Genomic DNA, 11,924 nt, shown 5'->3' on the forward strand with positions numbered 1-11,924 from the left:
TGGGTTGTTTTTTTGTTTCAATCCTGTTTTCATTTGCCTTGAAGAAGCTCTTTAGTCTGATGAAGTCCCATTTGTTTATTCTTTCTATTGTTTCCCTTCTCTGAGAAGACACAGTGTCTGAAAGATGCTTTTAATGCTGATGTCAAAGAGTGTACTGCCTACGTTTTCTTCTAGAAGTCTTATGGTTTCAGGTCTCACCTTTAGGTCTTTGATCCATTTTGAGTTTATTTTGGTGAATGGTGAAAAAGAATGGTCAATTTTCATTCTTTTACACATGGCTTTCTAGTTTTCCCAGCACCATTTGTTGAAAAGACTTTCTTTTCTCCATTGTATGCTCTCAGCTCCTTTGTCAAAGATAAGCTCTCCATAGATGTGTGGTTTTATTTCTAGGCTTTCAATTCTGTTCCATTGATCTGTGCACCTGTTTTCGTACCAGTACCATGCTGTTTTGATGACTGTAGCTTTGCAGTATGTTTTGAAGCCAGGGATTGTGATGCCTCCTGTTTTGTTCTTTTTTCTCATATACATTCACTTGTTGATGGATATTTGGGTTGTTTCCTGTCAGGCATGACTAAAGCTGCTATGAATGTTTCTCTAAAAGTCTTTGTGCGGACACATGTCATTTCTCTTGGGTATTTACCTAGGAGTGGCATTGCAGACTCAAATGTTAACTCTGTGTTGAACATTTTGAGGAACTGCCAAACAGCTTCTCAAAGGGGCGGTACCATTTTATATTCCCACCAATAGCATCTGAGAGAACCAACTTCTCCACATCCTCACCAATACATGTCTTTTTGATTATAAGCATCATAGTGGGTGTGAAGTGGCACCTCATAATGGTTTTAACTTGCACTTCCCTGATGATGTCTAATCATGATGTCTAATCAGCCCATGATGATGATGGCTACTGATGTCATGCGTCTTTTCATGTACTTATTGGCCATTTGTATATGTTCTTGGGAGACACGTCTCTTCAGCTACTTTGCCCAATTTTAAATTGGGTTGTATGTCTTTTTTTGGGGTTGCAAGTCTTGTGTTGGGGTTGCAAGAATTCTTTAAATGTTCGGAATACCAGTCTCTTATGAGATATATGAATTGCAAATATTTTCTCCTCTTCTGTGGATTATGTTTTCACTTTCTGGATGGTATCATTTGAACAAAAGTTATAAACTTTGATCTGGCCCAATTCATTTATTATTTCTTTTGTTGCCTGAGCCTTTGGTATCATCTCACAAACCATTTTCTAAACCAAAAACACAAAGATTTATTCCTATGTTTTCTCTAAGAGCTTTATATTTTTAGCTATTACATTTAGACATGATCCATTAAGCATTCGTAATTTAACAATTTCCAATAAATACTTTTTAAAATAGCAGTTTTAAAGTGAGTTGAAGTGAAAACTAGGGAAAATTATCTGGAGAATCTGGTTCAAAAAAAATCCTTACGAAATCAAAATCAAGCACAATATCATTTTTGGGCATTAGCGTATTTTTCTACATATACAATCTACTACAAAACAATAGTAATCAACACAGTGTGGTACTGGCATATGGATAGACATAAAGATCAAAGGAGTATCGACAGTCCAGAAATAAACTCTCACATTTACAGGCAACTTCTGACAAGGGTGTGAAGAGAATTCAATGTGGGAAAGAATAGTCTTTTCAACACATGGTGTTGGGACACTAGATAGCCACATGCAAGAAAATGAGTTTGGAATCCTACCTCAAACCATACACAAAAATTGACTCAAAACGGACCAAAGACCTAAATGTAAGACCTAAAACTATATAATTATTAGAAGAAAATAAAGAAGTAACTCTTTGTAACTGTAGATTAGTCAGTGTTTGAACATCAAAATATAAGGATCATCTATTCACAATAGCCAAGACATGGAAACAATCCAAGTGCCCATCACTGATGACTGGATAAAGAAGATGTGCTAGATATATACAATGGAATAGTACGCAGCCATAAAAAAGGACAAATTCATCCCATTTGCAATAACATGGAAGGACTTGGAGGGAATTATGCTAAGCAAAATAAGCCAGACTGAGAAAGACAAACACCAGATGATTTCACTCATATGTGGAATATAAAGAAAAACATGGACAAAGAAAACAGTTCAGTGGTCACCAGGGGAAGGGGTGTGGGGGGTGAGTACAGGGGTGAAGGGGAGCACTTATGTCATGACAGTCAAGAAATAATGTACAGCTGAAATCTCACATTGATGTAAACTATCATGAACTCAATAAAAAATTATTTGGTAATAATATCAAATTTACAGAAAAATACAAGTAAAGAATCCACATTCTTGTTACCCAGAGTTACCTTGTTAACATTTTGCCCATTTTCTTTATCCTTTCTCTCTCCCTTTTTCTCTCTCTTTCTCTCGTTGTTTTAAATTGTTCCCAGGATTTTGGTTTATTCAGGTCAGGTGAGGCCAACAGATCAGGAGACCACTGAAAAGAGAGCTTATTACTCCCAGTTCCCAGAGGAGGAGGCATGTCACACCATGCTGGGCCCCAGGAGGGCAGTCGGAGGCAGAGAGAGTGAGGGGAACCGTGGGAACCCCTGTGCTGTGGTTTTCCAGGGAAGAAATGGGCAAGGCAGCTACTGGCTTTAGGACGGGGGAGTTAGAATAAGTTCCGTTGCCTTGGGGGTGTGGGGGCTGCCCCGGGTTGTCTGATGCTTGGCCCCATGTGGTGAGGACAGGAGGTTAAAGTCTCACAAGCAGAAGAGGTGGGCTTGGGGCGGTAAGTTTGCCTCTGAAAGGCATGCTTGAGGGAGAGTGCTTGCTGGCTCTGGGAATCCACTCCCGTGGGAGGGGCGGTCCCTCCCTAGTCAGCAAGGCTCCAGGTGTGCAAACAGCACTCACAGGGTGTAGACAACTTGGGTAACACGGGACCTCTCACACTGAATGTAGGCCGTGCCATATGTGGGTTATAACCTCACATCTTGTAGCTATTTCTTATTTACTGAATTTCTCCTTTGTTTATTTTCCTGCCCTCTTTTTCTGCCTTCTTATGGATAGTTTTTATGGCTAGGCTTTATGTCCAGTTTTGGCTTACTCTTTATACTTCTCTTGAAAATATTTTTCAGTGGTTGTCCCAGGGTTTACGGTACACTCCTATAAGTAATCACATCTGTGTTCCAATCACACATCATGTGTTACCCAACACGAGCACAGGTTCACCTACCCATCGTACAGTAGGGCCAATAACTGAACAAACAACTGAAACACCACACGTCTGATAAGGAAAGAGCTTTACTATTATCGAAAGGCAGCCAGACGAGGAGATGGGAGTTTGAACTCAGATCCACCTCCTCGAAGGGAAAAAGAAAAAAAAATACAAGGAACACAAGTCAAAACAGATGAATTGAACTCCATCAAAACTGAAAACTTTCATGCATCAAAGGATACCATTTAAAAAGTGAAAAGACAACTCACAGAATGGAGAAAATATTTGCAAATCACATGTCTGATAAGGGATCTGTATATAGAACATAAAAAGAATTCTTTCAACTCAAATATAAAAAGACAGTCCCACTACAAAAATAGGCCAAGGATCTGAACAGACACTTCTCCAAAGGAGATAAACAATGGCTAGTTAGTACATGAACAGACACTCAACATCATCAGCCATCAAGGAAATGCAAATCAAAACCACAATGACACTACCACCCACTAGGATGTCTATAGCCAAAAAGACAAAAACAAGTGTTGGCGAGGATGTGGAGAAATGGCAGCCCTCAGACTCTGCTGGTGGCACTGTAAAATAGTGCAGCCACTTTGGAAAACAGTCCGGCAGCTGCTCAAAAGATGAAACAAAGAGTTACCGTAAAACCCATCAATTTTATTCCTGAATCTATACAGAAAAATGAGAAGACAGGCCTGCACGTTGCAGAATAGTAGATAGAGCAGGTTCATGGTACCATACACGTATGACTGTAAACAGACAGGAAAAAATTCTAGAAGAACGCACCTACCTTTGGGGGAATCAGGGAACTGGAGAAGAGACGATTATTCCACATTTTAAACTTTTCAGTGTTGCTACATCTGTTTCAAAACAATGTATTCTTTTCTTTCAAAAAGAACTATAATTTTTCTTTTACAGAACAATTTAAAAAACAATATACAAACCAACGGCAATTATCTGGAGAGCATGAGAAACAAAACCGAACGCAAGACTGGCACAATCTCTGGCTGTTATGAAATCAAATCTTATGTTTTGCTTCACAACGTTCTTCTGTGACTTTCACATACACTATCACCTTTGGTCCCCACAGGGGAGACTTTTATCACGTCACATGCAAGAACTCTGAGACCTAGAAAGGTAATAAACTTGCTTATGGCTAATGAACCAGTGAGTGCTGAAGCCAGAGCAAGACCACAACACTGCTGCTCACCTGTGAGTACCACACTTGGAGTTAGTCTTGGCTCTGACACTTTCTACAGGGTAATCTTTAGTGGCTTAATGTTCCCCAAGCCTCAGGTTCCTCCTCTGCAATATTTAAAAAATACTCCTAGTGCTTTCTAAACATGTTAAATTTTTAATGTAAAACAGATGGGACACTGATAAAGAGTAGCTATTACTGTAATATATATAAAATGTGGGGCACCCCTGACGGTACACTTACCTTGCTTCTAGGGTCACATTCAAAAGGTTGACTTCGTATCTACTAAGGCTGAACGTTCTCAATCCCTGTGATGTAGCAATTCCACTCCCAGGTATAGACCTCACTGAAATGAACTTGTATGTCCATGAAAAGATACGTTCTTGGGGCCACCCCGTGGCTGAGTGGTTAAGTTCACCTGTTCCCCTATGGTGACCCAGGGTTTTGCTCCTTCGGATCCTGGGTGCAGACATGTCACCACTCGTCAGGCCATGCTGAGGCAGCAGCCCACATAGCACAACCAGAGGCCCTCACAACTACAATATATACAAGTATGTACTGGGGGGCTTTGGGGAGAAGAAGAAGAAAAAGAAAATTGGCAACAGATGTTAGCTCAGGCGCCAATCTTTAAAAGAAAAAGAAAAGATATGTTCTGGAATGTGCAGACCACTACCCCTAATAAGCCCTAACTGGGAACTGCCAAATGCCCACAGGCAGTAAATCTGACAAATACCTTTACAATCACAAAATGGAATACTATTTAGCAGTGATAATGAATGATCTACAACTTGGTTCCTGCCCTCAAGTCTGCTCCAACTCCCGATGACCCTGTGAACGAATCATGTCCACAAAGTCTTTTTCTCAACAGCCCTGCTCAGCTCCCGAAGACTCATGCTTATGGCTTCCTTTATGGAGTCAGTCCATCTCACATTCGGTCTTCCTCTTTTCCTCCTGCCTTCTACTTTTCCCGGCATTGTTGTCTTTTCCAAAGAATCCTGCCTTCTCATGGTGTGCCTCAGTCTTATCATGTTTGCCTCCAGCGAGAGTTCAGCCTTAATTTGCTCCAGGACCCCCTTATTCATCTTTCTGGTGGTCTAGGGTATCCATAGAGCTCCTCTGCAACACCATATTTCCGATGAATCCATTTTTCTCCTGTCAGCCTTCAAGTCCAGCTTTTACACCCAGACATAGTAACTGGGCATACGAGGGCATGGATTATCTTGCCCTTAGTCTCTAATGACACTTGTTGATCTTTCCTAATTCTTTCACTGCTGCCCTTCATGTCTGTCGCCTCTTCATTTCTGGCTGCAGTCTCCATTGAAATGGATGACGGAACCAAGGGAAACCAAATCTTGAACAATTACAATGTCTTTATTGTCTATGTCAAAGTTGTGTAGTGCTTCTCTAGTCATGATTTCCTTCTCCTTGATGTTCAAATGCAGTCCTGCTTTGGCACTTTCTTCTTTCACTTTTGTCAGAATTGGTTTGAAGTCATTGCTGCTTTCTGCCACTAAGATGCTGTCAATTCCCCTATATCAGATTGTTGATATTTCTTCTACCAATTTTCACTCCTTCATCTGAGTCTAGCACAGTTTCTCGAATGATATGTTCTGAGAACAGATTAGACAGAGAGATAAAATGCACCCTTTTATGACACCTTCCCCTATAGGAAACCTTTCTCTCTCTCCATATTCTGTCCTGACAGTGGCTTCTTGTCCACAACACAGGTTTCACATGAGGACAATCACCCGCTGGGGCACAACCATTTCCTTCAGAGTGGCCCAGAGCTTTTCGTGATCCACGCAAAGGCTTTACTGTCGTCTATAAAGCACAGACCAACCTTCTGAAATTCTTTGGAGTGCCCCAGTAGCCAACGAATAATCGCAATTAGATCTCCTGTGCCTCTCCCTTTTCAAATCCACTGGCACGTCAGGCATCCCTTGCTCCATATAGGGTAAAAGCCTTTGTTGCAGCACCTTGTGTTGACTTGACCTAAGCGGGAAATTAGGGCAATGGTCCCAAAGTTACCGTACTCCTTGGCGTCTCCTTTCTTGGGGATTACAATATATAGAGAGCGTTTCCAGTCTGTAGGCCATTGTTTTGTTTTCCATGTTTGTTGGCATATTTTTGTTAAGACTTCGACAGTCACTCTCTGTGGCTCGAAACAATTCCGTCGATATCCCATCCATCCCTGGCAATTTCTCTCTTCCCAGTACTTTCAGGGAGCTTTCACTTCATTTACTAAAATTACAGTTCTTCACAGGAATCTTCTTCAAAGAAATCTGTCATTCTTTTGTGTCTTCTGTACAGATCTCCCAATACTGTGTCCACCTTCCCTTTATTTTCTCTCGATCAGATAGTGTGCGTGCCTTTGGCTCCTTCAGCTGCAAGGTGTGTGGGTCCAAACCACCTGTGCTCGGTCAGTGGCGTTGCAATCACCAAACCTCTATGACCTGTGGGCGCCCCTGCCGGGGAACTACAACTACTACACCCAACACTATGGATGAATCTCACAAACAGAAAGTTGAGCCAAGGCAGAAAGTCCTTAAAGAGGACCCAGTGAAGGATTCGCTCCCACAAAATGCAGAATCAGGTAAAACTACTCAGTTTTCTTGGAATCATGACTGAGTACCTTTGGGGAAAGGGGAAGTGCCTGGAGAACAAGGGCGGCTTCTGAACTGCGGGTAATGATGATTCTGGATCTGTGTGCCTGGTTACAAGGGTAAGCTATGGTTGTGAAATTGCACTTAACTCCACATAAAGTCATTCAGAACTGGTTTCCCCAGGAATCGATTACCCAACAAGCTCCACTCCAATAAGTGAGAGCACTTACAGGCAGAGAAGCTTCCGGAGGGCGGGCCAGAAGCTGAGGACGCCCCTGCGCGCTCGCCCGGGGCCAGGAGACCCGCAGGGAGACTTCACCACCGAGGAACCCGGGCGCGGGGTCCGCGGGTCTAGGCGCCCACACGCCTCCAGGGGCGGCTCAGCCACCGACCGCTCCCGCGCGAGGGGGCGCCTGACCCGCCGGCCTCCCGGCGCGCTCCCCACGGCCTAGGACTCCACTCCCACCGCGGCCCGCGTCTCTCAGTTCGCTCCAGACGGCGGCAGCGCGCGGCCAGGATGGCGGCGACGGTGACCGTGGAGCCCGCGGGTCGCTGCCTCTGGGACGAGCCCGTGCGCATCGCCGTGCGCGGCCTGGCCCCGGGGCAGCCGGTCACGCTGCGCGCGTCCCTGCGCGACGAGAAGGGCGCGCTCTTCCGGGCCCACGCGCGCTACCGCGCCGACGCCACGGGCCAGCTGGACCTGGAGCGCGCGCCCGCGCTGGGCGGCAGCTTCGCGGGGCTCGAGCCCATGGGGCTCCTCTGGGCCCTGGAGCCCGACAAGCCGTTATGGCGCATTCTGAAGCGGGACGTGCAGACGCCGTTCGCCGTGCAGCTGGAGGTGCTCGACGGCCACGAGCCCGACCCCGGGCGGCTGCTGGGCCGGGCGGTGCACGAGCGCGCCTTCCTGGGGCCCGGGGTGCGGCGGGAGCCGGTGCGCGCGGGCCGGGTGCGTGGCACGCTCTTCCTGCCGCCAGGTGAGCCCGCGCCGCGGGGGGCGTGCGAGCCGGTGCCCTGGGCCGCCAGGCGTTTCTGCTCCTCCTGCTTCAGGGGGCTCTAGCTGGGGAGCAAGATCAGAGGAGCTGACGTTGACTCAATCAGTGGCTGCCCAACCGAAATACGGAGAGGATCTGGATATGTTAGTGTCTGTGCTATGCGTTTGCATTATCTCAGCTAATCTCTATAAATACTGTTATTCTGCAGATTGAAAAAAAGGATCAGGGTCAGTAGGTACGTTGTCTACTTCGCTATTGATAACCACCCTACAGATCTCGACGGGCATCAGCCCGACCGCTCAAGGAAGCTGTTCCCGTCGCCCTTCTCTAGTGTGTGGGGTCCACGGGGCCCCTTCTGCGCTCCTTCATGTTCCTCTCCCACAGCTCCCACTTCAGACTCCACTGCCTTCCTCACCTAAAGCCATCTCTGGGTGTTTCTTTTTCTTGCCTCTCACTAAATAAGCATCTGAATATCAGTACCCCAAAAAAGCAAAGGGTTAACGCAACACCTCATAAAGCTTTGTTTCATGATTCTTAGTTCTGCGTCCACTCCCCTAGCAGAACACTGTGAATCATCACTGTCTGAAAAGTGAAATTCCTCCTTCTGTGATGTAGTCATGAAGGAAAGACCTTGTTGCTCTGCCTTCCACCCAAGGATTCTTGGAACCCTGCAGATCATGTGTCACAGAATCTTATGGGGGGTAAGCTCATCACTGAGAAGGTACCTCGTAGGTTTTCCTGTCCCCGGGGAGCTTGTCTTCCTTTTCAATGGTGACTCAGGGAGCTGTTTCCTCTCCTCTCCTTTGCTTCACAGGAACCCACTAAATAATTTAGAAAGAAAGATCTCTGAAAGGAAAGCAGGTGCTGTAAATGGTGTAATGCTTCCCTTTACGCTATTCCCTGCTCTAGGACCTGGCCCTTTCCCAGGGGTCATTGACATCTTTGGTGTTGGAGGGGGCCTGCTGGAGTATCGAGCCAGCCTTCTGGCCAGTCATGGCTTTGCCACGTTGGCTCTGGCTTATTATGACTTTGACGATCTCCCCACGAGACTGGACAGCATACACCTGGACTACTTTGAAGAAGCCGTGAGCTACATGCTGCAGCACACCCAGGTTCTCCTGATGTTCCTTCCTGTATCATGCCCTCTAGAAGGATCTCCAGAGGGTGTCACTTTGCCCTCGCCTGTGCCAGGTGCACTGAGGCTGCTCTGCTCTTCTTTCAGAGAGCTTTCTTTTGGAGACTTCCTTGGCTTTCGGGGCCTCTTTCCCCTTTCTCTGTCAGATGGATTAATAATGCAGAGTTAATTGTAAAATCCATGTGAGATTTTATTTAAAGGAAGTATTTAGTGATAGTAAAATTCCTTTTGTTATGCAGATAGGGGTTCTTTTTATTAGCTTTCCATGCCTGTTTTTTATCTTTAATTTGCTGATATCAGAGTATGTTCAGATTGATCAACAGAACTTGCCCACCCAATTCAGAAAAGAGGGACTGGCCAGGTGGTACAGTGGTTAAGTTCGCACGTTCCACTTTGGCTTCTTCGGCGTGGACCTACGTACAGCTTGTCAAGCCATGCTGTGGCAGGTGTTGCACATATAAAGTAGAGGAAGATGGGCATGGATGTTAGCTCAGGGCCAGGCTTCCACAGCAAAAAGAGGAGGATTGGTGGCAGATGTTAGCTCAGGGCTAGTCTTCCTCAAAAAAAAAAGGTTTTTTAATTTAAAAAATAAATGAATAATTAGGTTTAAAAACAATAAGAATTACTTAATTGGACTCTGAAGTTTTACTTTGTGTCTATAAAGTTAATCATTTGCCCATATGTTTAGATGGGGCCTGATGAATGATTCACTACTTGGAACAGAACTTGGTTCCTCAGTTGGATACCCAGCCACACTGAGACTTTGATCATGCCCACCTGAATGAGGCCCTGAACTTGACACGCTTCATGACTCAGCGTTCTCTGGTGGCTGATGCTCTGAAACCTTTGTTACCAATTCCCAGCTTTTCAGTGAGTTTCAGATTTGTTTGCCACGTGTCCAGCCAGATAGTCTTTAGGTGGGAAGAAACTGCTCTGTCAGCTCAGGTTGATCCTCTTGTGGCTCATTCACAGATTCAAGTTAGCAGCATCTCCACTTACATTTGGACAAATATTTTTCTGTTGTGTAGGTTCTTGACCCTTGACTTTTCTCCCTTCTTTTCTTCCAGGTTAAAGGCCCAGGCATTGGGCTTCTGGGCATTTCTTTAGGGGCAGATATTTGTCTCTCCATGGCCTCATTTTTGAAGAACATCTCAGCCACAGTTTCCATCAATGGATCAGGCGTCAGTGGGAGCGCAGACATACACTACAAGCAGACTTGCCTCCCATGATTGGGCTATGATCTGAGGAGAATCAAGGTAGCTTTCTCAGGCCTCCTGGATATTGTGGATGTTTGGAATGATGTTGTAGGGGGGTGTGAAGACCCCAGCATGATTCCAATAGACAAGGCCCAGGGGCCCATCCTCTTCATCGTTGGTCTGGATGACCATAACTGGAGGAGTGAGTTCTATGCCCAGCTAGCCTCTGATCGCTTACAGGCCCATGGAAAGGAAAAACCCCAGATCATCTCTTACCCTGGCGCTGGGCATAACATCGAGCCTCCTTACTTCCCCCTGTGCCCAGCTTCCCTGCACAAACTTGTGGACAAACCTGTGCTCTGGGGTGGGGAGCCCAGGGCTCATTCTAAGGCCCAGGTAGATGCTTGGAAGCAGATTCTAACCTTCTTCTGCAAACATCTTGGAGGGACCCAGAAGAGAGCTTCCCCCAAATTGTAATGCACTGGTCTGTTGTAGGCATGAGAGATTCAAGGTCACATTCTACTGTGTAATGATTCGAATGTGAATCAGTTTTTGCCTGTATAACATTAAACTCGTGTCAATATTAATGATGGATTTAGGTAACATTTTGAATGTTGTGTTTTCATTAGTTTTACTAATGTGACACATGCCTATTGTAGAAGATTCAGTTAGAGCCATAAACACAAAAAGTAAAAAGCATCCCTGCTGTTAAAATCTGTGTTTCTTCCAGATTCTTTTACTTAACACTTTCAGCCATAGATGAAATTTAAGGCTGAACAAATACTGGGTTACTTTTCCATCACTGGGAGAGAATGGCCATCCAGTGTTGCTACTGGTTCAGCTCCTGGCAGCAGGGTAGACTTGGGGTTGGCCAAAAGTATGCAGAGAGGTATTGCTATAAGGGAAGCCAGACTTCCCTTTCCTCATGGAGATCAGAGAAGAATCCTTTGGAAGTGGAAGTTGGGGTAAAGAAGGAGGCATCTGTCTCTGGAATAGTTAAGCCTAAACTCTGTTCCGAGGGTGAGTGACTGTCACCTATTTTCCTTCTTGCTCCTGGATCTAAGGATGGACTTTGGAAAATCATAGCGTGACATTCTTTGAGGCATCATTCCTCACTTGCCTTGACATCAGGGCGACAAAGCACTGTGTAAGTATATTTGAAGAGATAATAGCTAATTTTCCAAACCTGTCAAAGACATCGAGAAACATATTCAAGAAGCACAATGTCTTTGTCAGCTCAGGCTCCTATAACAAAATATAGACTGGGTGGTTTAAACAATAGACATTCATTTCTCACAGTTCTGGAAGCTGGGAAGGCCAAGACCAGGTTCCAAGAGATTCAGTTCCTGGTGAGTGCCTCTTCCTGCCTTACAGACAGCAGCCTTCTCCCTGTGTCCTCACATCTTGGAGAAAGAAAGAGCTGTGGTATGTTTCCCTTTTTTGTAAGGACACTAATCAATCATGGAGGCCTCACTCTCATGACCTCCTTTCAACCTAATTACCTCCCAAAGACGCCACCTTGATATACCATCTCACTGGGGGCAGCGCTTCACCATATGAATTGGGTGGGAGTGACACAACCAGTCAGGCCATAAAAACT

At 45.3% G+C, this 11,924-nt stretch overlaps 1 protein-coding gene across 3 annotated transcripts; it reads left to right on the top strand.

The window, feature by feature from the left end:
* Positions 1 to 509: 509 nt before the first annotated feature.
* On the top strand, positions 510 to 11,038 carry LOC103543883 (peroxisomal succinyl-coenzyme A thioesterase). 3 transcript variants are annotated; one of them, XM_070593836.1, is made up of 3 exons: positions 510 to 6,991; positions 8,903 to 9,184; positions 10,196 to 11,038. In XM_070593836.1, exons 1-3 carry the CDS (start codon positions 6,508 to 6,510, stop codon positions 10,198 to 10,200), a joined length of 771 nt encoding a protein of 256 aa, XP_070449937.1. In that variant the 5' UTR covers positions 510 to 6,507; the 3' UTR covers positions 10,201 to 11,038. The 3 variants fall into 3 exon arrangements, with proteins under 3 accessions (XP_070449937.1, XP_070449936.1, XP_070449938.1); XM_070593835.1 differs by having other exon boundaries at positions 6,976 to 7,975; positions 8,903 to 9,105; XM_070593837.1 differs by lacking the exon at positions 510 to 6,991 and adding an exon at positions 7,244 to 7,975.
* Positions 11,039 to 11,924: the final 886 nt, after the last annotated feature.

Source organism: Equus przewalskii, chromosome 25 (genome assembly GCF_037783145.1).
Source record: "Equus przewalskii isolate Varuska chromosome 25, EquPr2, whole genome shotgun sequence".
Taxonomy (NCBI): Eukaryota; Metazoa; Chordata; class Mammalia; order Perissodactyla; family Equidae; genus Equus; species Equus przewalskii.